This window comes from Chamaea fasciata, unplaced genomic scaffold (genome assembly GCF_029207755.1).
Source record: "Chamaea fasciata isolate MVZ Bird 193981 ecotype frontalis unplaced genomic scaffold, bChaFas1.0.hap1 SCAF_5, whole genome shotgun sequence".
NCBI lineage: Eukaryota > Metazoa > Chordata > Aves > Passeriformes > Sylviidae > Chamaea > Chamaea fasciata.
In genome coordinates this window covers 53,010,031-53,036,992 of record NW_027094090.1, presented here as the reverse complement: position 1 = coordinate 53,036,992, position 26,962 = coordinate 53,010,031, and the positions used below count along the sequence as shown (strand labels likewise).

The following is a 26,962-nucleotide window of genomic DNA, read 5'->3' as shown; positions in this document are numbered from 1 at the left end:
CTATAGTTGATTCATCTTCTTCCATTAGATTTTTAACCATTTCTTTGAATTGGTTTCACCAGAAAGATTGTTCCTCTCAAACCATCTGAAGGTGGCACGAAATAAATTTTTTTTTACCATTATAGACTGCAGTACGTGTGGTGGCATTGCTGCAGAAACCAAACTAGCATGGTATAAAACATGCTTCTCTCCATATGTTCTTACTGTGCAACATTAGAAAAGGACAAAAAAAAAACCAAACCTTTTTTAGTCAGAATAATAGCGCCTTGTGTCTTTTGATTATACATAAGTGAGTAATTTATCAGAGATGGAAGTCACTGCAATAAGTTTTAAGGATCTTTCCTGTTATTAAAATCAGTCTCTTTTAACCAGAAAGTAAGCACGATGTAGCAAGTAAGAGCATCTCCATCTCCTGTGAAGAGGTAATTTAATTATTTAAATCACATCTAAATGATCCCTGAAAGTCTGCTAGTTTTTAGGCTGTGTATTTCTTTGAGATTGGTTAATCTAAATTCAGACAGAATGTTAATCCACTGAAGTAAAAAGTATGTAGCAAATTTGACTTTGTTTTCTGCCTTTTTTTACGGCACCAAGTATTTCAAGAGGTACAAATGGTAAGAACACACTTTGAACTCTACACTTGACTTTCCCGTGGGTAGGTCTTAACTTCTCCCCAGGATTTTCTTCCCAGTTATGTGATGATTACAAGAGGAAAGTTAGGGATAGGCATCAGTGCTTATTCCTACAAAAACTATACAGCAAGATAGTTATTCTTTTGCTATTTTTTCCCTTTATTTATTTATTGGGTTATTACTCACCATCTACCCTATTTCAGCCCCCCCTAGAGCTTGCAGCAGATCCCAGACAGCCCACACTGTCACACCTTCATTTCCTGTCACAGGGGTGCGTCTATGAGTTTCCAGAAAAAATTAAGTGGAGTAACAGCCCCATCTAGTGCTCACATAACTGTACCAGTAAACTGGATTGCTGACATCTCTGAACTCCCCAGCACCCATTTTCTGTGATGGGAAGTGTCAGCAGTTCTGTGGTGTGCAACACTGCAATGCTTTTACCAGCCATGGCACAGCAAAATTTACTGCTCTTAGGTATGAACTGCACCTGTTGGCAAGTCAAGAGGCTGAGGCCCAAGAGTAACATGTCAGAGTCCAGGGCATTCCTCTGGATGCCCTGGGAGACCACAGACCTGAGCAAGAGGGTTTGAGATCTGTGCAGGGGGGTTGGAGACCCTGGCACAGAGGTCAGGAGGACACTCCCTTAGACTTCAGTCCATGGGAACGGCTTCCAACATTGAGGGAAAAATTACAAGCCACAAAGGTGTGAAAAAAGTAGTTTAGTATAGGATAAAAAATTATGTAGTTTTGAGTTTTAGAATATAGGTAGCTGGGGGATAAGATGGAGAATTTAGGGTGTTGCCCTTAGTTCTTCCTTCTTCTCCCCTGGCCTCCATCTTTTGGTGATGGTGGCACAAAGTAGTTTAAGGAGATTGGATTAGAGTTGACCATTTTAGTATAGGTGATAGGTATTGGAATTTAAGTGTAAACAGGTGACACGTAACTTTCTGTGTAAAGGGACTGCGACATCCCACTGTGGGGGGAGTCATCTCGTGTTCTAGCTGCTGTTCAGATCTCAGTTGGGCACAGAGAACATTTTAAGATATGAAATAATCAACAACACGAAATATCAAGAAAACTAGACCTTGAAGACTCTGCTTCTTTCTTGCGACCTGGCTCGGGGCTTTCAGAGGGAAAAAGACTTTTTAACATCTTTAAGCTCGGATGCGGAGACCAAACCTGACAGTAACATATCCAAGAGCCATCAAGTGGAGCCATAAATATTTTCAATATTCTGTTTTAGAGTTTCCATGGACAATTTCTTATCAAGAAACAGATAAGACTCATTCAGAGCCTCCTGTATAATTCTAATGCTTGAAACTCTGCTCTTCTCTCCAGTATAAAAGGGGACTGAAATGGGAGTATTTCACATATCCACTAAGGTGTCCTGACCTCATCAGAACACATCTTAGAGCTCTATTTAGAATATTTATTTAATTTACTACTACTGCCTTCCACTTCTTTATTATAGCCCCAATTCAGATTATCTCCGCAAGGCTCAAGAATCCATATGAGCTGTTTTATGTTTTAGCATATTTTCAAAATTTTAGTCCAGATTCTTGCAGCAGTTTTTCCTGGAACTGAATCTGTAACACCTCTATTTACACATACTATTAAAATAGTGGGTTTTTTTCTGAACAAAAACTGTATCACATAGGCACTACTGGCATGAAAGTGGCAGTGAATAATTGATTAATTCTATGGACCTTTGTGGTCCTACTCACGTCACCATTTACAAGTCAAAACTTACAGCCAAACATGGAAGAATAATGTATTTTGACATCAGTCAGGAAATATAATGAAGCTCTGAGTCTTTCCTATTACATTTTAAAACCTTAAGATATTAATTACTCATCAGCTGGTAGTATTAAGTCATCAGGATCCATTTTCTGCTCAGTGCACCACTGTCCTGCTCTAAGACTCAAAATTCAATCATAGCAGCCTTGCTCCATTTTTGCAAACAGCACAAAATAGAAAGTTCAAGCTACCACTTACTTGATATGACCTCCAAAATCTTCTCATACCCTCTACACCTGAGGAAGGATCCCACTGCAACTTGGCTCATGCAGATGCTTTTCCCTACAACTCTGAGCATTTCAGAGCATGGACTTTCTCTCGACAGAATCACAGTGGTGCTGAAGACTCCTTGGTTCTCCAAAAAGCCAAACTAGCAGAAAGCAGAATGATGTCTAAGGCCATGGCTCTGAAACCAGGATCTGCCAAGAGGCTCTCTAAAAAAGACACAACAAATAGAGTCAGACATCCACAGCTGACTTCACAGCCCTTACAGCCAATGATGGAGCACAGGTTTTATTTCCAAAGTTTTTTTCCAACAGAGTGTTTTACTTCCAAGGCACTTGTTCCACCTGTGTAGTTCTCCCATGGCAGCAGCACTGCCCAAGACAGAAGCTTACAGTGCACCTATCTCTCTAGACTGTGAATGCCTTGTATTGCAATTATGATCAAATGAAGCAAACTAGCAGAAAGGAAGGCCTACAAAACTATCTTCTTCCTTTCTTTATCCTCCTCAAAAGCCACAGGGAATGTTTTTGCAGAACTTTAGCTACACTGCAAATTCAAAATCCATGGAGCTACATGTCTTTTTAAGAAACCAAACCAACACAACACAAACTAAGCTCTCATCTGAAGTTCTTCTTGAGGCAAAAATCTCTTCTTCTTGTAAATAAGACCCATAGTCTTATTTACACGTACACAAGCACCAGCTGTCAGGAGAAATGACCCTCATTATTGAGCACCAGGTTTATATTTTTTCCAAGCAAATTCAACCAACAAGAGCATAAGTGGCCTAGCAAAGGAACAATTTATGCACAACCCAAGACATCTAAAATGTAATTTTAGTAAGTGCTTTAAACTTTGCTAGAGTTAAGCTTATATTTTCATAACCAGGGAATTAAGGGATGAAGTAGGTTATGGCAGTCACTGGCTTCTGGTTTTATACAAACATTCTTACTAAAGGCAGAACAGAAATAACAAATAAAACTCAATGCTAGGACATTACTTGTATCTGTTCCTCACTTTTGCTGTTCATGAAAAATTAAATAAATAAATAAAAAGAAAGAAAAAAAAGTTGCTAGTTAGGTACTTTTGTTAACCTGATTCCATCTGACCTACATTTTTGCAGAGATTAAGAAAATTCTCTTTAGCCTGTCAAATCTCTCAAGGAGAAAACACCTATTAAAGGCAGTTCAAGTAGTTCTTATGACAAGTTCTGCAGTAATATTTCATTATTTATGAATATCTTGCATCTGCTTGGTATAGTGAAATTATTAACTTCTCTCCAATGTGCCTGCACATTTAATTTAGTTTGTAACAAAATTTAAGCCTAAAAAGATTTATCCTGCTTAAGAATTTTTAAAAGGTACCATTACTTATATTTTCATCACCTTAATGCATTTTATTTTGTGTCAAAACAGACATTTCTTTGTCATCCAAATAAACCAAGTCAATTTACTTCACGACTCATAAACAGGTTCCTAATCCCTCACAAATCAGTCAGCTGTAAGCAGTGCAACTCAGGCACCACTAAGTCTTTTCCCACCCTCCTCCCCAAGGCAAAGGCAACAGGGTGCAAGCCCAGAAGCTGGAAGCAAAGGGCATTCAAGTGTAATCATGCCCTGCACACTCTGCTTAATTCCTGAAGAGTAACAGGAATATTTGTTTGAGAAACAAACATACTTATCCAAGGTTTGGCTAACAACAACTGCAAGACAGGAGCATGAGAAACGCTGGACTGAACAATGAAGGACACAAGATATGCACCCATATTTCAACAGCTGGAAGCAGACTGATAACACCTGGCAGACAGCCAAGTTTTAGGGAGGAATATTAAAAAACCACTGATATAAGACAGCTCAGTACTTTGCTCATTAACACAAGATGGTACAGGTACAGAGATTTTACTGGTTTGAAGTAAAGAGTAGAGAAGCCAGCCAAACATCATTCAGAACAGAAGTTTGGATAAAGTGGTAGTTACTAGACCAGTGTCCTTCTTGAGCAGTCTCAAAACTTGGATTCGACTGTTTACAGAACACAAAAGCCTAGGCAAACAGATGAGGAAAAAACATTCAAGGAACTCACTCTACATCCCCCAAACTCCTGCCATGAGACAGTAACAGGAAAACTTAACCATTAAACATCACTAGAGTCAGAGGAACAGAGGGAACACTGTGAGTTATAGCTCTGCTTTGTGATTTCTTTGCAGAAGTTGTTTTGTATTCAAGTATATCCACCTAACCATGCTCAGGTATCATCCAGCAAGACACACCGAAGAGGCAGCTCTCTTTCACATAAAAATGCTGAAGCAACAAGATTAAAATAATGTATTTTTTAAAAGAAAACATGAATAAACACATTAAGCCGATTTTTTGGTAGTTGAAATCACTTTTATTTGTGAGGAACGTCACCCATGCTGCACAGTTTCAAATAGATCTTAACAAGGAACGCGGTAGTTTGTCCTCCCCATGTCCTGCAGTGAACAGGACTGGCACAGAAAAAAAAACTCACACTTGGGAGGTTTAGCACCAGCATCCAATAAAAAAAGCATTTTATTTCAATTTTAGTTCTTTGGTAGTTTTTTTTTTCCCTTTTCAGTTTGATACCAAAAGAAAAATTGAAAAAACAATACTAGCAAAACAGTGAAATTCTAGGGAAAAAAACCCCAAAAAACAAAAAGCCCCACAGTTGCTGTTGAAACTAGGGAGGTTGTTCTTTCTGAATCTCGCTCTCTTTCTCTCTTCATACATCTATCTCGTAGGCGTTCCCTGGATCTCAGCTGCTGGTAAATTTTCTTTTACATTTTAGTATTTCAAATCTTTGCTTTCGTCATCACTGTTGACAATTTATTGCTTGTGTGTTTCTTTGGTGTTACTTTTGAGTTGTACTTTAGGACACCTGTTGAAGAGCCAAATGTTAAAAAAAATGCAGTTTAAGTTTTACTTTCTCAATAAATAGACAAGGTGTCAAAGGAAAAGTGTTCTCACAGGCAGAATAAGCACAACTGGCTTATCCTGTCCATAACAAGGATCTTCCTAAAATAAAACTACTCATCAGCAGATGCTATTACTATACAGACTAGAGAGCTTCCTGGAGAAAAAGGAATCAATTATAAAGCAAAACTTACTTTGTGACAAATACAGAGGCAGAGGGGAGAAAGAAGAGAAAAGCAGCATCTTGGTTTGCCTCTGCAGCAGTCTAAGAACTTATCACAAATATGAAGCGATACATAAGGGAATGTGGCCAGAATCCTAGAAGCATACACACTCTGCTTCCATTGGGAAACAGGAACTGTCCATATTCCTTACCTGAGCGATGGTTAAGGTGCCTGGGGAGCCGGACATTACTCAGCACCACTCTGCTCTGTCACTGGAGCAGGATTTTCAGCAGGTGTTTCAGTTGCCTTTGTCTGAGACACAACAAACTCTTATTATAGGCAAAGGCTGACCTCCACACCCTTCCTCTCTTCAGTGCTACAGCCAGCATAATGCAGGTTTTAAAACCATCAAGAAAAATGAATCTCCAGAAAATACAAAATTTTAGTGTATTTCCTGTAATTGAGTATTACACGGCAGATTCTGTCAAGGGAACACCTGAAGTAGACACTGAATGAGAAAACCTTCTCTCATTAAAGTAGAATCTGTGTTTGCAAACAGTTTCCCGAAATTATCTGGTTCAAAAAGCTCAGGAAATGGATATAGAGCTTTCAAATCCATCCCTCATGCTACATACAGAGTTAAGGTTTGTGGAAGCAGGAAAACACAACTGTTTCCACTTCAAAAATAGTTATTATAGTATGACCCCAATTAAGAACCATCCAGAAGCAATCCCTATCCCATCGCTGGTTCCTTTTAAGATAAGGTGCTTATTCTCCAAGAGGTTCAGAAGAAGCAGGCAAGGAAATCAGTGCATCAGATTTGGTCACAGACTTAACCAGCACATGAACACATTTATTAAAAACTCACACAGGGCAGAAGGTCTTGGGCATTCGCCCCATTAAAACCTCTGCTACATAGTATCATAGAATAATTTGTGTTGGAAGGGGACCTTGAAGATTGCCACATTTCAACCCTCTGCCACAGGCAGGGACATCTACTATCCCAGCTTGCTCAGAGCCCCATCCAGCCCAGCCTTGAACTCCTGCAGGGATGGGGCAGCCACAGCTGCTCTGGGCAACCTGTGCCAGGGCATCCCCATCCTCACAGGGAAAAAAAAATTTCCTCATATCCAACCTAAACCTTCTCTCTTTCAATTTTAACTCATTGCCCCTTGTAACAGGCGTGTCTCATCTTTCCCTTCAGGCACTGCAAGGCCACAATGAGGTCACCCCAAAGCCTTCTCTTCCCCAGGCTGAACCATCCCAATGCCCCCAGCCTTTCCTCCCGGGAGAGGTGCTGGTGGCTGTGAGCAGCGTGCTGTCTGTACCTCTTTGCCCTCCTGTGCCGGAGCGCTGGCTGGGCGCGGCCGGCGCCGGTAGTTGTAGGGGCGCCTGTAGCCGCGGCGCAGCGGCTGCTGGCTCATGGCATTGGCCTCGTGGTGGTTCTCCTTGTTCTCAGCCTCTCCAGCCGCCGGGGCAGGGCGTGGGCGAGGGGGCCCTCTGAGAGGGGCACAAAGAGGTGTTAAGTATGAAATAAGCCCAAGAACGGTGAAACTACAGTAATTTTAGCTCAGCAAAACCTCCCATAACCAAGTATCCTCCTCAACAGTTTAGAGTGCTAGCAAACCATCTCTTCAGGATTTGGCTGGCATGTGGTTGGAAAGGAAAGAAAGGAAAGTGGGTGTCTCTTCACTGCTGAAGCTACATCACCATATTCTGCTGTCTATCCTGCAATGAAGATGCAGTTAGCCCCTTTGAATTGCTGGCTAGCAGAAGAAACAAGCCAGTAGTGGCCACACAGGCTGATTGGGCTGAGTTGGCTTTGGCACGGCTACATAACAGCTCAGTCCTATTCCTAATTAATGGTGCAGTCCTTGCAATCCTCCTCACTTTTACCTGCAACCTTGGACCTTTTTTCTTTGCCTCATGTTGCCCCTCTTAACCAATTAGGAAAAGAACTTTTCACAGGTGAGCTGGACCTCATTAACACTAAGCTATCAAGTCCACGTTCTTGATTTATACAAGAGCATTCCACCTTATTTCTAGTATAAACAGTGTTTATAAACTGCCAAAACACAGCCAAAATCCAGTTTCCATTAACTAATCCACAGCTACCTAGTCCCAAAGGAACTAACAAAAGAGGCAGTGTCACTAGATTTAGTGCTTGTAAAGAAAAGCAACACCTGTGAACTCAAACAGAAGCATTGTGCACTGATAGGATATATCATTCCTCTCATAGGAAAATTGCATCAGAAAAATCACAAGTTTCCGTTAGTCATGGACAAGTTACTCAGCCTGTGATTCAACTATATGACGTGCAAAAGCCTCACTGGACTTGCTATGGTGCTATCTCTGACTGCCCAAAACTAATGAAGACTTTCAGGAATTAAATTTATTCAGCTTGGATGCCAACAAGCAGCAAGCATCAGTAGTATCCCATTTCCCACAGTCCTAGATAAAAGAGCCAAATTGAACATGAATATTCATAAAGAGCAAAGCTCAAAGTAGAGGTGGAAGGCTTGTGGCTTTAGACCCAGATTCCAAAAGGATGGATCCATTGTGCATGAAGCAGGCAAGCCATTACAATCAAGAACAATCTTGTTATCCCTATCAAATTCAGCTTGTTGCTGCTCTGGCATTGTTATTCACCTCTTACTTTTTGTTTTTGAACAGACATGCACATGAAAAAATGGGGATTACATCATTTTCATAGTTCATCTCTGAATTCAGTGCTGAAATTTGACTTCATAATCTACTTGATAGACAAGGACAATATGATGAGGGGCAACTGAGTGAGTGGCAGACAAACCAGCTCCTTGAGGACCTTTAAAGGTAATTTCTTCAACCCCCTTCAACTAGATCAAGTTGCTCAGGGCCCCATCCAACCTGACATTGTAAGGGGCATCAACCACCTCTGTGGGCACCCTGTTTCAGTGTTTATCACACTCACAGTCAAAAAAGTTTTCCTTCTATTTATTCTAAATCTCTTTTAGTTTAAAACCATTACCCCTCATGCTAACACAACAGGTCCTGCTAAAAAGTTTATCCCCATTTTTCTTATAAGCCCCATTCAAGTACTGGGCAGTCACCCCCCTGAGCCTGCTGGCCATGCTGCTTCTGCTGCAGCCCAGGATATCGGTGGCTTTCTGGACTGCAACTCTACATTTACCAACTCAGACACAGTTTTCACCCACCAGCACTCCCAGAAGGGTTCCAGATCAAGGATTTGGTTCATTACTTGTCCAGGAAAGTGCAAGTGTTCAGCTGAGAGGATATGGACACTGCAACTCACTTCAATATGCCGCCCAGTTGTGAGAAGTAATGGGATGCTAAGAATTCTTTGCCCTTTCTGGGCCATTATCATTCTGAACATACAAGCACATGAAACAAATTTCTCCAAGTAATTAAAATGCTTCTCACTGTCCCTACCATTTGCATATGTGTTCCCACACTTGGAAGCATGTATAGAACACAAAAACATCTGAGGAACACAGCAGAGGAACTGCACAGACCTGCGATAGCGGGGACGGTAGGTAGGATTCCTGTGCACTTGCTGAAGTTGTCCTCCTTCTGTGACCCCATCCTTGATTTCTCCCTCACCACCCTGCTACCAAAAGAAAACAGAAGTGTTGTATTTGACAGACAGTATATTAACCATAACCCTGAACTCAGGGTTATGAGTTATAGATCAGTACAGATACATAACTCATAACCATATATTCATATATTACATTATTATATATACTCATATAGTAGCAATATATCAGTACAGAAATCCCAGCATATTGGGTGAAAAGAAGCAGTAGATTCTCAAAAGGCTTAAATTTGGGCAAAGTTAAGATGAGGACAAAACAAGAGCCATCGGTGCTACTCCTGCTCCTCACAGACTAAGAAGGTGTTCTTAGAAGCATTCTCTCTGATGCATATTAAGTGCATTTCACTACATGAAGTGCACTGTAAGGGGTACATGTTATGGAGAGGCAGCTATTGATCAAGACTATTCTGTATTTGGAAAGCTAACAAGACATCACACAGAAACTTGCCACAGACCACTTCACATTCTACACAAAGCCCATTGCAAAGGGAACCCCACAAAAACATCAAGAGATTTTAAGATACAAAAACTGTATTACCTCACATCAAACACTCTTTCTACATAGTCCTTTCAGTCTTTCAGAGATGCAGTGGTTATCTTTCCCCTTCAGTTGTTGATTGATAAAGCTGCAGGTTGGTGTTTTTTCTGGTTTGATTTTTGTTTGTGGTTTGAGTTTTAAATGCCAGCCATCAGTAATGTCTGTTTTATAAAACATTACATGACTTACGGTTCCTTGTGTACTATACTTCCCTTTAAAAGAAGGAATTTAACAAGATATCTAGGAAGAGAAGTGCATCTTCTGCATCTGCTCCAGTAGGAAGCAAAAGCTGTAGCCTCCTGACAGCCCTAGTAGTCTACCTTAAGTTTCACAGTTATCCTTCCCATTCTGCACAGCTATTTTAATCACTATGACCATACACAATTGAAAACCCCACAATCATCTGTGACGCTCTCTCATGTATAAAACTGATCAGGATAACTAAATATTCAAAGGAACTAGGATAGATAGTAGGAACAGATAACATTTGACAGCAGTCAAGGTATAATTGACAGACTCAGAATTCAAAAAAATAACTCTTCTCAGTTTATGACAGCTTTACAGTACTTTTCCACTTTGCAATACCAATCTGTTCTGGTTTTCTCAAGATGCCTTGTACACCATAAGTTGAAAGCTTATTAGACCTATGTTGGATGGTCAGAAGTGCCCCAGACAGTCAGGTGAGAAACAGGCCTGCCAGTATTGTGTATGGCAGTAGCAACCCAGGGAAATTGCACTCACACTCCGAGGTGGGCCCCGGCGTCGGCCAAAGTAGCCTCGTCGGTAGCGGCGCCGGTCTGCAGCATAGCGGCTGCCTTCCACGGGGACTCCATCTGGACCAGTGACATTCGCTGCTTCTGCACCCTAAAAGGACAAAAGAAAGGCAGCCAGGGTGGTATGAGAGAAGAACAACTAGCTACAAGGAGAAGATGAAACAGGAAAGAGGCTTTTTTGCATAAATTCCAAGCTCCAGTGATTCCTTTCTCCTGCACATGGCAAAAGGGAGTTCGTTATTCCTAACCCCTTAACCAAGGGATATCATCATGAGTTAAGATACTGAATTCCTATCCAATGGGCTGAGTTCAGAGGAGGAAGCAAGAAGGAACTGACTGAAACAAAAATAACCCTCAAAAAATGTTCAGGAAAGTAGAAGCATAAGGAAATTGAAAGTTCTTACAGTTATTAAGCTACCAGACTCCAAGAAAAATTGTTCAGGGCAGTACAGGCCTCAGTTATAATTACTAGGCAGGCTGTAGGCTTCAAATGTTCTCTTAAGTAACAACTGCAGATTCTAGAAGCACTAGGATACAGTTTCCTTGTAATTTTGATACATATCTAGAAATATGCCTTAATGAAGCCTTTAAAAAACAATTTCCCCCAGAAAAGCTGCATGAATGCCACCAATCCAGTGACTAACACATCAGACAGAAACACCAGAGACACAGCTAAAGCTGTGTGTGATGTTATCTCTGTTGGACCACACCCTGAGGCTCCATGATCTCTCACCTTCTCTCCCTCGACCACATCAAATTCTACTGTCTCTCCATCGCCAACGCTGCGCAGGTACTTCCGTGGATTGTTTTTCTTTATCGCCGTCTTAAAAGGAAGATGCATTAAAATGTATCATTCTATGTTACTTATCTTACACATTCATAGCCCCACAGATGAGGGAAGGGCAGTATTTGTCTGCTACAATTCCAACTCTACACACCAGAGCAGTGACCACACTAAGGTATTTCAAATAAACTCTCTTATTTCACAGGCCCATCAATACTCAGTTCAAGGTCTCCTCTTTTCTCACTATTTATGAGTTTATAAATCAGCTGTTGCCCCAGGATCTGCTCTGTCCAGCACACTGAATACAGAAATTATTACAAATCTCTGTATGGACAGAGTTCATACTCAATGCTTGAGCTCCTCCAAGCTGTACCAAGGCAGCCCTAGCAGCAAGTGTGACTCCTGCCTTCAGTCATTAGGAGAGCTGTAGACCATCTAAACAGAATTCAAGACCCAGAGCATTTTTGTGGAAGCATTAACTATATGGTATCATGGCAAGTCATAGTAACTAGAAAAAAATTACTGTAACCCTGGTGTAACAAATTAGCATTTTATCTAAGCACTGTAAATAAGACCCCAAATATTAGGTGAGTCTGTGGTGACACAGGAATAGTACCAGAACAGACAAATGCAATCTTAGCCATCTCCTGGACAGAAAGCCCATTATTATTATTATTCATAGCTATTATTATTACAATAATAGCTATGAATAATAATACTATTATTGTTATATAAAAATAACAACATGGGTTTGGATCAAAGCCAGTTGTGTACCTCCTCAGCCTCACAAGAAACACTCAAACCTCCTGGAGCAATTTTCAGTCTGTCAGCTACAAACATCTTGCTTGTACTCTGTGGAGTATTTCTAGGACTCCACAAAAGGTTGTTAGCAAGGCAAGCAAGTCTGTTCATTAGGCAAGGCTTCACAAACTGAAGATGCCAGGGAGAAAAGACCAAGACATGCCTTGTTACAAGCTAATCCAGTAGCTATTTTCTTACTGAAAGATTATTATCTTGCATTAGATTATTAAAGACCAATTCACATTAAGTTCCCTGATGCGGGAATCTTTAGTTAGCAGGAAGGAGGGAGGTGCAGAGCCAGCAGACAGAAACACACATAGAAACACAGGGCAGAAATCCGGCTTAAGAAATGGGATGTACGGCAGGAACATAAGTCAGCTTTCCTATCTGTCTGCAGTTCAAGGAAAACTGCAGAATGACCATCAGTGGAGCTGTTACCTTTGCATAACAACAATATTTAGTCAACAACAGCCCCAAAATGTTTCCAAAGGAAGGGACAATTTATTCCATTTAAAGCTTATCTTGACCAGTCTAGGAAACCAATTTTCCTTGCTGCTGAATACAATCTCCTTTGTGTTTCAGGCAAGAGACTAGCATGTCCTTCTAGCCATACCTTTCCCTATATCCTGCAGCATCCCTGAACAGCCTGAGGAAGGATGCAAGACTGTACATACTATTACTATCAAACAAAAACATCCCAGGTGTTTGGGGTTTTTTAATACAGAAACAGAATGAGCTGGTCAAGGCAATTCCTTTGGGAATTACTTTAGTAAGCAGAGACTCCACAATTATCTCAAACAACTTTGTTTGCTTTCTGCTGATTTTTTAGTGTAACTGTCCCATTTCTAAAAACCAGACAGAAGTGTTTGCTTTTCCAGAAATGTTATATACTAGTACTAAAACCCTTAATCTGCAGCAAAGTCAATGATTTTGTACTATTTGTACTGGAACAACTGACTAAAACTTGTAAGACTTGTGCTTTGCATGTGATAGAGATGTCAATAAGCTGTATTTCACACTCCTTCCCTGTGCAGAAGAAGAAAGGACTAACAAATTTCTTTTCAGCAGTGGGTACACTTAAGAATGATGAAGCTCCTCAAATACCCTTCAAAAAGCATAATGGAAGATAAAAGCAACAGTATTCCACATGTTCTGTTCCCAGCTCTATGGGCAGAAACTTAAGAACCCAGATCTGCAATTGCCAACAGGAGGTAGAGGCTGCAGTAGGCTGGAGCTTGTTTTATAAAGGCAACCAGGACAACTTCGAGTAAATCCTAGAAATCCAAGCAGAAACTCTACAGCTTTACTACTTCAGCTGCAGATACACATCGCTGAAATAAGCTTCTAACAAGCTTAAGCCCTAAGCTTGATGAAAAGACTTTTACTCTGGGTATCCAGAGGGGAGAGAGCATTATTCTCCCTGTTACTGTTTACCAGCATCCTGCAGGCTCCAGCTTCTCTGATTCAGAAGACAGATGTTTCATATTAACAGACAACACTCAACAACAAAGCCTTTCCTTTCCCAGTGGAATGCTGATGCACAGGCAGCCAGAAGAGCCTCCAGAGCTAGTTCAGGTTCTTCTTTCAAAGAGTTCTTTCCATATGCTCATAACACATCATCAGGACATCCAGCATTGTTGCAGTAACAGCCAAAATTTGTTACACTGATTCCAGGTGCAGGTAGTTCAAGCTGTGCATGATTGACACAATCCAGTGAAGTGAAGAGAGAGATTAACTCTTCCTCACAGCTCGTTGATTTAAACTCTACCTAATTAAATGTAACTGCTCTGGCTGCTGACATTTTTCCTGTTTTTAAATTGCAAGACACACTGCAGCCCAGGAGGCAGATGAATCCCTTCTGCTCACAGCACCTGTAGCTGACTGACACAGCGCCCTGGACAGCACCTTGCACCAACCAACCAGACAGGGATGCAAGGTGAAGAACTGTCCTTCCCAAAAACACTGCCTGGGGCCCCTGCAAGACAAAGGGTTAACTCAAAGCAAGCCATGCATGCCCTAAAAAGAAAAGCATTTTAATCTGTACTAGTTATAAATAGCATCCAATAGCCAGACACCAAGCACTAACCCCCATTCCAATCATGAGATCAGCCCCGTTCCCTGCAGATGCATGCAGGGGAGGCAGGGAGAAGCTGTATCTATTCAACCAGGTCAGCCTTATTCTGAAGGGATTAGGAATGTAATCCAGCCCCTCCCAGGCACGAGGGAGGGGTAAAGCAGGCACTATCAGTGCAGAGGGAGCTTGAAGCAGGATGCTTGCTCACAGCATGGAATTGCCTCCCTTGTCAGAGAGCCCCATCAGGAGCTCTGGCCAGAACGTCCCAGGATCTGGGAGTGAGCACATCCGTCTACAGGATGAGGAACATCCAACTGCAGCCAAGCCAAAGCAGCACCAGAAACATCTATTCTGCCATGCTGGCCTTCCAAGAGGCTTAATTTGATGCAGGCCTGCACATGATGTGGTGTTTCTGAAACAAAGCCAGTTTTGCTCATCCCAAAAGGACTTCAGCCACAGGAGATGGGAAATACCCACCCCTCTCCACACACGCCCACCAGTTTACATTTAGGGGAATAATGTTGCATTAGCTGTGTCGTCAGCACAACAGCCATTTTCCAGGATATTGTCTCACAAGTATCAAGGAAACCTCATTTGTCTTTAAGGCAGTGCTGCCTATCCAAGACACGTTTCTCTTCCAAAACCGTTCTCACCCTCCTTTGGACAAAATCCCACCAGACCACAGATGGGTCAGCATGTCCACAGCACAGGCTGCCAAGGAAGAAAAATGACCATCAAAAATCAGTATATGCATTGACAGCTCCTGCTCTCAAGCCCACCAGCTGAACCAGGAACAGGTACTGTACAGACTTCCAAACATCACTTTCTGTCGTAACAGGCACTAGATTTATCCCTTCCAGCTTCAGATAATGGGTGTACACCCTATGACCCAGAGAAACAGTTACCACTGTTACCACAGTTACCACTATTTAGTCATCAAGACACAAGAACTAAACTAACTCTCAGTGTTGACTCATCAGCTAAAGACATATGCACATATCCTCATTTTCAGTGACCAACTCTGGGAACAAACTTCCTGGTTACATTTGATAGAAATACTGTCACTTAACCAACAGAGAAAGTTGATGCTTTCAAAGATCACATGAGCCTGCAGACATTTTATATGGGACAAACTCTAGGGGCAAGATTGCAGTTTCTGGTGAATGATGTAAAACCAGATCTAAGCCAACTAATCAGTTGACATCAGCATGAAGACAGCATCCTCTGTCTTGTCATTATTTGCCTGCAACCTGAGAGTCACAGTATAAACTTAGAACAGTCTCCTGACAAATCAAGGAAAGCTAGCCAACAAGCCTCTGGGCCAGCTCTCTCTGCTTGGGCACACAGCCTTTCTCCTCTTCTGCCTAAGAGCAGCTGTCTGGTGCAGAGACAGCTGATGGCAACCCAGGCTGGTCAAGAGCCAAACTAGATCACTTTCTCTCCAATACCAGGGAGGGCAGACAGAACAGACCTGCAAGTGAAGAGGGTAGGAAGACACAAAAGACACAAGGAGCATAAGGAAATAGGGGGAAGGACAGACAACAGTAGCAAGATATTCACAGAGGAGTCATCTCACCAAGGGGAGACAACCAAACAAAAACCTCACCAAAAAAACAACTTTAATGTTCAAATTAGAGGAGACAAAAAAGGGTTAAGAAGGGTTAAAATATCTAGCCCTTCACAGAGAAGGAAAATAACCTAATAACTCTCCCTGAAAATTTCAATATACACATCCACTCAAGTTACATGCAGAAAATACTCTGAGAAGCTAGGACAAGGATGGGTAGCTATTGCAGGAAGCTGCATTAGAAACCTATCACAGTACACATCTCTAAGCACAATTACTGCTGCCTTACCTGATGAACAAACACATCTTCTTTGGTATCATTTCTGTGAAAAGAAAGTGAGAAGTCATCAGAGTTCAGACTAAAGAGACTTAACTAGAAATTCCTGGCTTTTCAAGTGAAACCCTCTTTCTCTCATCTTGTAGCACATGCCCTGAATTCCATCCATTCTGTCTAAGCCTATGCTACCAAAACCCTGCTCTGAACTTCTATGGTCATTTGCTTGAGAACAGAAAAGATTCCAGGGCCCTCAAAAGCGTGAGAGGACAGGGGAGGTTCTCTGTAATCTTCTGGCAAACATTCAGTGTTTTCTTTTTATGCAGGGCAGAGTTGATGACTGGACTGCTTGTTTTTCACTACTCTAACTCCCGAAAAACACTTCCAGAGGGACTGCAACTTGAGCTGCTACCACAGAGGTCAAACAAGACTACCAACAGGACTGGCCACAGCTGTTAACAGAGATCTCCTTTCAGTGAAACTCAAAGCAACCAGGCACAAGAGGTGTTAAGAGAGTCCACAGCAGGAGGACCCAGACATGAATGTGAGGTTTTCTGGATTAGGCCACAGTTCAGGCTTCCACATGCAAAACAGAAAGATAAGTCTGAGACCTTGAATCTGTGTTCCCATACAATAAAAAAGAGCCTAAGCCCTGCCATCTGTTCACTCAATTCCTTCTCAGCAAACAGAACAGGTGGGTCAAAGAGTTTGTGAAGATAATGAATAATCCCAAATTGGTTGTCCTGGATTGAAATAACAATAGACTTCATGTTAGGAAGAAAGCTAACAAGTTATTACAACACAACCAGGTGAAGGCTCTTACATCAACTGCTAGTACAGATTTTAAGAGGACTTCCTAATTAAAACTTTTCTTCTAAGCTTATGAAACACTGGATAATAACCTCCAGAGACTAATACCACACCACTACTGGCTTCAGATCCGTGAACATGGGGTCTTCTACCCCTTTCTGCACTGTCCAACTCACCCAATACCAAAACTCATCCATACCTGATGCATAACAGCTTGCCAGGTATGTTTTTAGGAAGACAACTGTTCAGCATGCAGCACTTTCATTCCTCAAGAAAGCACACAAGACATTTAAGCCCCTCAACCCCAAAGATACTTTGGCCTTAAAAGCCAGAGTTTCCTCTGGTAAATTAGAAGCATGGGTCTTCTGCACGTAAGGCTGCAGTATGATCAATCTCACCTACAGCTGTTTGGATTCTCACTGCCCAGAGAAGAGGGGAAAAAACCAAAAGATACAAAGAGAATTTCTATGAAACCCAGGCCTGGCATATCTTCAGATATGAGTATCCACAGGAGGTATTCTCACCAAGTTAACACTTGAAGTTTACCCAAAAGTATTTCCCCTCATCCTCCTCCCTTTCTCAGGCCTTCGAAAAAAACCCAGGCAGTCACTAAAGCACATGCAGTTCATTCAGGGTGTAGTAGAAGTAAACATGAGAAACAAGTAACAGACTAAATTTGTAGTGAGTTTGACCCTTTCTGTTTTCTCCCCGTACACATAACCTTTGATTGGGGGCTGAGGTGTTTAAGAAAGAGTTTGCTGAGTGCCTGGCCTGAGATGACTATCAACTGCATGAACTTGTAGTCAGGTCCTGAGGTCTCTGTTGCAATTAGTAACACATGGCCTATCATGTGTACTACGAATCCTAGCATAGCATAAATACAACTATCAGAATTTAAACATACCTGTTGATAAAGCCATATCCATTTCTGACATTGAACCACTTGACTGTGCCAAGAACTTTGGTGGCTGGAAAGAAAATTACATAAGTTAATCTAAAATATAAGGAACTACAATAATATTATATAAATACTTCTATAATTGCGCATGAAGTGGCAACCAGACTTATTCTGTTCCCTTAACACTCAAAGCGTGCCTTCATCTCCCAGTTCAGTTCATTCTAATGCAGTAACAAGATGCAGTGCTTTAACACACTGTTCTTCAGCCAAGGGTTTACCACACAGCACAAAACCTAGCTCTATTTTTCAAATTGACCATCCATCCTTTTTTTTATTTCTTATCCCAGAAAAGGGCAGCAAAGCTGACAATCTCACTGCCATTCATCAGTTCTCTTTAGGTTAGTAGCTAGACATGAAACATAGCTGAAGGAAGCTGTTTAAAATTCTTCTCTTTCCCTTACAGTTACCCTTCTTTCTCCTTAGAAACCAGAACTGCCCAAAGAAGCAGTATCAAGTACTGTGCAACCCTCTCAAGCGGAAAGGCAGCACATCCTTATTCTGGAAAAGCTCCTTCTTGCATTGTCAGCATCACACTAACCAAGTAAGACCCCACAAGAATTTTCTTTGTTTTTAGTACTGCAACTGCTAAGATGATCTGTGATTGCATAGTTACAAAGTGACCAACTTCATGTTCCATGACTTTCAGGATCAAGGCAAGCTTATGTCTCAACAGTAAAGCAGCATCTACTTAAGAAGCCACACTACAGTGTCTTATAGGACCTGACAAAACCTGTTTCTCCAACTTACAGGAATGTGTAGGAGGAACTTGACAGTGATGGAGGCAGTTCAACCCCTCCTTACCTCACAGCAACTGCATGGACACCACAAACTTGTACTTTCCAAACATCCAGTAACAGGAGAGTTTTAGACTCTGTAATTTAAGAGCTGTTACTTGTTAACACAGCTTGATTACAACTACCTATGCGACCTGTGCAGTCCTTACGTGAAAAGGGTCTAGTCACCTACAGATGACTGCTTGCTAAAAACCTCACATATGTGTTTTGGGGGTGGCAGGAACCCAAGAGGCAATTAAAAGGAAAACAGACTAAAGAATCTCCAGTTTAGAAGTCCAAGCCACTCTGCTAGAGGCAAGAACACACTGTAAATTATTATCATCATTTACTCTACACCTGTATTCTTTTCTAAATATTCACAAGGAGATGACAGAGCCAGACAGACCTTTGGTGTCAAGGAGTCTTGCCATCCACATACACCCCTCAAGTAAGAACATCTGACAACAGCAGTGCATTGTAGCACTGTTATTACTGTCAATAACAGGCCCTTTCTCATTGCCCTTTTGGAAGTTAAGTTTTTGTTCTCCTTTAATACACTTTTTAGTCCAAAATGTTCTCATTTAGAAGCAGTGAAGTCTTAACATGACTGAGACATTACCTGGAAAAAAGGATTCTGCCTAGTACCACATACATTCCCAAGAATTCTTGTTTACCGGAACAGAAAAACATTGTGTCAATGCCCAACACTGGTTCAGTAAACAGTGTTCAGCACCAGTATTGACAGCTGTGCTTCTAGGTTTAGTTTCATAGAGACATCACCACATACAGACACTTCCTGCTACCACAACGGCATTGGCTACAAGAGCTCTCTACACTCACACAAATCAACAGGAGGTGATGGGGGAACACAGAAATAGTGCAAACAGTACCTGCAGGTTTCAGCCTGCTTTGAGAAACAATGCCGGCACCACTGCTTCCCTCAACATCATCCTTTCCCTCCCCTGCAAAACAGCTTTGGAATCTGTAAGCCTACTTCAACCAGATTAGGAAGAAACCTAGGAAGCATGATAAAAACCCTCAGAGGGGTCAAGAGGCTGGGGAAGGAGAGGCAATCAAAACTCACTCTGTGGCCAGCTGGCTGCTGCTAAGTGGAGGAGTATGCACACTGTTTAAAAACAACATTGTTCCACCAAGGAGACTTCAATATATTCCCCCTAAGACAGTGTGCTAGAGCAATACTATTCCCCTAAGTATCACTGTGGGCCAAAAGAACCTCAGATGGCAGCATGACACTGAACATCCATGGCACAGTCACTGGTAAGCCTGAGCAGGGAACTCTGGTAAGGAAAAGGACAAGCCCAGAGGAAAATACAACAACCAGTTAAACTGATGACTCACAGAAGGCAGTTGATATGCTGACGTACATCCCACCAGCAAGTAGAAGCCCATATATTTCTACAAGATGCTGTACTCTTATGCTATCAAAGGAAACAATCATCAGCCACTCCTCCCCATGACAAAATAGCCTTTTAACAAGGAGGGCCAAAGCTTCCTGTGACCAGGAGAAAAGAGAAAGCTGAGTAACCTTTACCCATATTCCTAGAAGTCAGGCACTTGGATGCCCCAAGCAAGCATAAGACTTGGCTTCTAACGGGATCTTTGTAAAAGAAGGCTTAAGTGAGCACACCTACACAAGAGACCATTAACAGGGACATTTGAGGTGGACTTTAACATAAGTCCATTTTCAATTTGCATTTACAGTGACCATTTTCCTCATCATTCCTAATAAAAGTTGCCTATTGCCTAGCAATAAGGCCATTTTGCAAAACCATCACCACGGTGGTTTTCATTTTCCTGCTACTTCAGGAAAAAGGCACTTCTACCTTCACTTCCCCCCACCGCTTCTCTCCAAGCAATAGAAATAGGTGAACAAGGTAAAAACACTACCAGGAATGAAACAAGCCACATTAAGGCAAGAAGCAGCCAGATATACCAGCAGATATGGATGTGCTGATTCCTGTGTACTAATTACTGACAAATGAGGTAATGGGGGGAAAAAAGAATCACACAAGTTGTGCCTCCGATCTCTGTCTCGCTAGAATTCTTTCTAACTCCACTCCAGAGAAATTCTTTACCTGGCTTCTCTTTCTTGCATCAAGACCTCAGTCTTCCCCTTCAGAAGAAAAGGTTCTGTGTATCCTTAAGGAAATTTGGGACTCTACACTCTAAGTCAGCTTCAACTTTACCTTTACCAAGCCCTCGGAAGTTACACAGTTAGTACACCCCTATCGGCAGCAGTCTACAGATTGAAGTACTGTCCATTTCAACAGGCTGATACAATTTAATTAGAACGAAAAAGAGTCACACTTGCTATGCACCGGGCTTGAGCACAGGGATAGCAACATGGTATTTCGTTTGCCTTTTTACTGATAATAAAGTAGCAACTAAACCCCACCCCTCCAGAAAAAGCTCAAAACAAACAAACTCCACTAAGCCTGGAAGCATTTCTGAAGCAGTATCCTTTACGGATAGAAAAGTCGTGCCAGGACCTTTACATTAAGGAGAGGCACACATGGTTTCCAGCAGCCCTTCCCGGGGGAGATGCCGCCGGCAGGTGCCGGGAAGAGGCAGAGCCCGGCTGTGCCGCGCTCGCTGTCCCACACGGTCCGGGCCGATGAGGCACACACGGGCTCCCGCCCAGCTCCCGAGCGCGTCACGGCCGGCGCCGAGCGGCTCCCCCGGCCCGCGGGGGAGGAGGAGGAGGCGGCCCGGCCTGACTCACCGCGGGGGGAGCGGCGCGCCGGCCCGGGCGGCGGCCGCGGGCGGACCCCCTGCCCCGCCGCAGGTGCGCCGCAAAGTCGGGAGCGGGACCCGGTACTCACCCAGCACTTTCTTCTTCGACTCGGCCGCCGCGGTTGTAGCTGCGGCGGCGGCACCGGGGGCCGCCTCAGCAACAGCCGCACCCGGCGCGGCGGCGCTCTTGGGAGCGGCGTCCGGGGCGGCGGGCGCGGGCGGCGCGGCGGCCGCGGCCGGGACGGGCGGCGCGGCGGGCGCGGGGCTGGCGGTGCTGGTCTCCGGCGCCTCGCTCATGGTGCCGGGCGGAGGTGGTGGGTGCTCGGCCGCGCTCGGTCTTACTGCCCCCAAAATGGCCCCGCCGAAGTTTTAACACAGTCAGCGGGGGCCGGCACGGCACGCGCGCCGCCTCATTAGCATTTAAAGGAGACGCGCCGGCAGCCAGCGGGCGGTGCCGGGTGCGCGTCCCGTGTCGGCGCGCGTGGGGCGGCACGGCACGGCACGGCACGGCACGGCACGGCACGGCACGGCACGGCACGGCACGGCATGGAATGGAATGGCACGACATGGCATGGCACGGCACGGCGAGAGAATCTACAATCTACAACTCATCGCACGCAATCTACAACTTCTTCGTGAGGGTAAGCGGAGGGACAGGCGCTGATCTCCGCTCCCTGGTGTCCAGGGACAGGACCAGAGGGAACGGCTGGAGCTGTGTCAGGGGAGGGTTAGGGTGGATATCAGAAAAGGTTCTTCCCCCAGAGGGTGTCGGGCGCTGAACGGGCTCCCCAGGGAATGGTCACAGCCCCTAAGCTGCCAGAGCTCCAAGAGCGTTTGGACAGCGCGCTCAGGGATGAACCGGGTGGGATTGTTGGGAACGGTCTTGCGCAGAGCCGGGAATTGGACTCGGTGATCCTTGTGGGGTGCCTTCCAACTCAGGGCACATCTGGCGATTCGGGGACATGACGCTGCACGGCGTGGGTGGGCGCGCTCTCCAGCTGCTTGTCCGTGCCTGCCAGTGCGGACACACACACATGGCCACAGGTGCGCACAGGTGTGGTGTGTCTGGGTGTCTGGGTGTCTGTGCGCGGCCCTGCGCCGTCCCTGAGGCCGCCCCGCTCGGGGGATGCGCGGGCACGGCGCTGGACGGAGATTGCGCGGGGACGCGCAGGCGGGCGGATCCGCCTGAGGGCGTTCGGGGTCCGCGTGTTGGGTCCGAGGAGCGCGTTGCTGAGGGGCTCTGAGGGGCTGTGGGGTGCTGAGGGGCTGCGGGGTGTGTGCATTGGCGCGGTCACTCCTATTTCTTCCCACTTTTCTTCTCACGTCGGCACTTTCATTCCCGCGGTGTCCTCCAGCTCCCCCTCCCGCCCAGGGCATTTAGTTTTCACTCCTGCTGTCCCGCTGCTGCCTCTTTTCGCTGCCACTGCCCGTATGTCTCTCCCAGCTTCTTGCCTGTGTCTTCTTTCCTCCGCCTGTCCTTCTCCCAGGTTTTGTACAGCCCCCACGACTGTAGTTTTGGTGATGTTTCTACTCTTTTGCAGTTCGCACACACCAGCACCCCATCTTTGTTCCACATTCTCCCCATATCACTTTCTGCTTGTGTCCATCATTTTCTCCCAGATGGATGCCTGAACGGAAGCATCAGAGACATGGCCTTCTCCACTTTCTCCACAGGCAACGAAAGAAAGTGTTTCTACACACACAAAGTTTCGCCTTACTTCTCTGTGTACCTGAACACTCAAGGGCATGGTCCTGCTTGTTTTCTCCCTTTATCCACCTTCCTGATCTCCACTTCTCAACAATTTCTTGACAGTTCTTACAGCTAAAGTGAAGGGCTTTGGAGAGATTCCTTTGGTGAACATCCCTGAGACAGCAAAGTCAGCTGTTATTACAGTTCTCCTCACTGCATCCCACCATACATATAAGAAACAAACAAAAAAAAATTTATCCCATAGCTTTTAATTCTCAATGCTGTGTTCATTCCATTACTTTAAGAATATGTCCGTTTGTTTCCTTTTTATTTTTCAGGGTACATGAAAATTTCTAAGAGGGTGCTCATTGGAATTAATTTCAAGAGGGTAGCTTAATTATGTTATGGCAAATGTATAATCAGGACACTGACATGCACTTGATACATCATGTTTATTTTCAGTGAAGTTGTTATTTTTTTCTTCCTCAAATTAATTTTAGAACTTACTGAAAACCCCATACAACAAAAAAACCCTACCGTTTACAAGCTGTGAAATGTACTGTGATAGAAAATTTGCAATGCTTTCCCCTGGGTTTTTTTTTCTTTTTTTTTTTTTAATTTTAAAAAAATAATTATAGAGTAATCTTATTTTTCCTTTTCTTGCTGCCAATTTAGAATACATTTCCTCTTTTTCAGTATTAAAAGTTGTTTCAAGAATTATATAGGAAGAAATCAATCCACCATTGCAGGTAACAAAAACTTTTGCATGTGGAAAGTAATTTCTGCCTCTCTACATTCTCTGAATACTTCCCATCAACTTATTGTAAATTACTATTTTATAGAACTTAGAACAATACAGAATCACAGATTGGTTGAGATTGGCTTGTCCTTCATGTGTCTAGAAATCCAGGATTAGTTGCTCCATACCTCTCCCATGGATCTAGGTGAGTCTGACTGGCCTGTTATTCCCTTAGTCCTCCTTGCCCATGCTGAAGATGGGAGTGATGTTTGCTTTCCTTCAGTGTATCAAGAGCTGCCTTGCAGTGACATCCCCCAGCTCCCTCAGCATTCATGGATGCATCTCATCAAGGCCCATGGACTCATGCATATCCAATTTGCCTGAATATTCCTTGATGGGATCCTGTTCCACCAAGGCTGTACCTCCTGTGCTACAGCCTTTCTCTCTGCTCTCAGGGACCTGCCACTCCTGAAGGCTGCTCTTGCTTGGAAAGACTGAGGAAAAGGTGGATTCAGTACCTCAGTCTTTTCCCTGTCCTGTGTCACCAGGTCCCCTGTCCCATTTGGTAGTGGGCTCCAATTTTCCCTAACGTTCCTTTTGCCATTTACTTATCAAAGTGCTCCTTTTTGCTTTTGACATCCTTCACCACATTAATTTCCTTTTGGCATTTCCTTTGGTTTTCCTGACATAATCCCTGAGTACTTGGACAGTGTCTTTGTATTCCCCCAAATTACACATCCTTGCTTCCACCCTCCCTCTGCTTCCTTTCTAAGTAAACTGGAAGTTCAGACTCCTTAAGTGTTGGGATAATTTAATATTTCTTAATTAGATGATGACAAATTTCTCCTCTCACAGGATGCTGCCTTTTTTTCAGCGAATGAGCTGGTTTGCAATAGTCCCTTCCATCCTCCTCATTTGATGTGCAATTATTCAACATATTATGTAGCCCTCAGATTGGATGCAGAGTTATTCATTCCCTTCTTTCTCCAGGATCCTGTGGGATTAAACCAACCCCAGTGAATTTGGGGTGCTGAGAACAGGCAAAAGCATCCCATAAGGTTTCTGGATCCCATAGGTAGAGTTTATTTGGTGATTTATGGATATTAATAACTTTTTTGTTTTTATAAGATGTCTCTTCAGAGGCCTCAGGCTCTGCTGAGAAATCTGAGGGGGAAAACAGGATTCATGAAGGTTTTACATGACAGAGGATATGCAGGGTGCCTGCAGGTCTGGAGCAAGATACGCTGATCCCATAAGGTAATGCAAAGACAGATTGAACTACCAGATTTTGTAATTACAGTATGTGGTGTTCATCAAAACATAAACATTTTACAGATAAAAATCAATTTCTGTAATTGTATTTCCTGGGGGAAAAGAATTTTTAAAGAGTGATAACACCTTTCAATAAAGAAGAAAGGTTCTGTTTCAACAATTAGAGAAACTAACATTTCAACACAGCATTTCCAAATAATTTCATGTACTGAAATTATTTTACCTAATACAAAAATAATGCTGGGGTTTTTTTCTTTACAGTAAACAGTATAGTGTGTAATGTATATTACGTTTTATATTGTCAAGAGCTACTTCTCAAGGAATATCCTTACTATTGGAATGGAGGCAGTTTTACAAAATCTACTGAGTTGTTTAAGGGTTGGGGGTTTTTTTGAAGACTTTCATTAAGGGGGAAAACCCCAAACTTGACACTGACTTTAATGGGAAGTATTGTGAATTCTTTAATCTAAAAGAAATCAAAATGGTTTATAGAGTAAATATCTGCAGGATCCAGCTGTCAAATGCAAAATGCTGCTCCACCAACCAGAACGCTTCAGAGGAAGACATCAGGGACAGGTAAAGGAGGTATTACCCCTTAAAGCTGAGGAAGGTGATCTGGGAAAAGGTAACAAAGTTACTGTCAGAGGAACTGACAGTTACTGTCGCTGTTCCTTGAGTTCCTCCTTGTTCTGCCAGTACCTCCCAGCCCACTCTGAGAAACACAAAGGTGGGCCTGGGAAATACAATTTCCAGTGGACAGTTTTTGAGAGAACTTTGCGAACTGAGATCACACTAGTCAAGAATTTTAGGCGAAATAAATTAACGAAGTACTTCAAAAATTTTCAGAGTATCCATTTGGGTATGTTAAGTGGTTATAAGGTGGTCTACGTACATCTGCTCCATTATGGGAAATGGAGAAAAAATAATTCCAAAATAATCCAGAGCTTGGCATTAACCTGGGAATTGTTGGATTGAATTCACTCTGCCACACAGAGGATGTATTTCAAACCTGAGGTACCCAAGAATTATTGTTCGTAAACAATTTTGGATCCTTCCAGATGGAAGGATTTAAAGGACTGCCACAGAGATTTGTGTATTGTAAAACACAGAAAAACTTCTGAGCGAATTAATGTTGAGTACCTGGCTGGCTGTGATATATGAAAAACCTGATTCCAGGCCAGAGTTGAAAGACATGAAACTGGAAAAAAAAGGTGATGATGATGATGATGATGATGATGATGATCCTGTTCCCTGCCTACTCCTTTGTGTCCCTCCTCCTGCCAAGGCTCCTGGTGGCATCTGAGGGGTTAAGGTGACATAAGGCAAATGCACAGTAGGTGGTGTTGTCCTAGCAGAGTGTAAGGTATAGCTGGAAGGACCCGATCAAGACAAGAATTAGCTCTCCAGAGCCCTGAATTGTGTGGTGAGAGTCACACTGTCTTGCTCCTGGATCTTTGTTTATTTACCATTTTAAAGAAACTGGATGCCAGCCAGCTGCTGGCTCTGTGGGGAGGCAAAGGAACGCGATGAGTGTGTTTGCAAGTGGTAATTTATGGGATAGTCAGAAACGACTGCAGTCCAGGGCACCTAAATTTCACCTCAGAAATCCCTTCCTCAGCCACTCCTGCTGACCACAAACCACATCTTTACCAATAACTCGTACAGCACAGAGACCACACACACAACGGCACTGAAGGTGCATGTGCCTACAGTACAAAACAACAACTGAGACTGGCAGAACCCCGTCACCTCCCTGCTTGGTCAGGGCAGACAAGGATGGACCGTGAGCAGCCACCAGAGGTCTGCGGGGAGCCTCGG

General features: G+C 43.4%; 1 protein-coding gene and 1 long non-coding RNA gene across 4 annotated transcripts; one reads left to right on the top strand and one right to left on the bottom strand.

The window, feature by feature from the left end:
• Positions 1-5,013: 5,013 nt before the first annotated feature.
• YBX3 (Y-box binding protein 3) lies at positions 5,014-21,785 on the bottom strand. Of its 2 annotated transcripts, none has more exons than XM_066183695.1 (9): positions 21,533-21,785; positions 17,863-17,926; positions 16,164-16,197; positions 11,382-11,471; positions 10,617-10,739; positions 9,255-9,349; positions 7,071-7,242; positions 5,954-6,054; positions 5,014-5,543 (listed from the first exon to the last, which is right to left on the bottom strand). In XM_066183695.1, the coding sequence occupies exons 1-8, from the start codon at positions 21,738-21,740 to the stop codon at positions 5,989-5,991; spliced, it is 852 nt and encodes a 283-aa protein (XP_066039792.1). In that variant the 5' UTR covers positions 21,741-21,785; the 3' UTR covers positions 5,014-5,543; positions 5,954-5,988. The 2 variants fall into 2 exon arrangements, with proteins under 2 accessions (XP_066039792.1, XP_066039793.1); XM_066183696.1 differs by having other exon boundaries at positions 9,255-9,346; positions 21,533-21,784.
• LOC136289675 (uncharacterized) lies at positions 21,759-26,157 on the top strand. Of its 2 annotated transcripts, XR_010720838.1 has the most exons (4): positions 21,759-22,084; positions 23,830-23,882; positions 23,976-25,129; positions 25,652-26,157. It is a non-coding gene; the product is annotated as an uncharacterized lncRNA (long non-coding RNA). The 2 variants fall into 2 exon arrangements; XR_010720837.1 differs by having other exon boundaries at positions 23,976-26,157.
• Positions 26,158-26,962: the final 805 nt, after the last annotated feature.

What these genes read in the sequence shown, in the direction of transcription:
- YBX3 (XM_066183695.1), bottom strand. Translation starts at nt 21,740, where the DNA reads ATGAGCGAGGCGCCGGAGACCAGCACCGCCAGCCCCGCGCCCGCCGCG. An exon ending in ATGTGGTCGAGGGAGAGAAG is followed by an intron (nt 10,740 to 11,381) that starts GTGAGAGATCAT and finishes TTGTCCTTTTAG; the next exon opens with GGTGCAGAAGCAGCGAATGT. An exon ending in GCCGGGGCCCACCTCGGAGT is followed by an intron (nt 9,350 to 10,616) that starts GTGAGTGCAATT and finishes TTCTTTTGGTAG; the next exon opens with CAGGGTGGTGAGGGAGAAAT.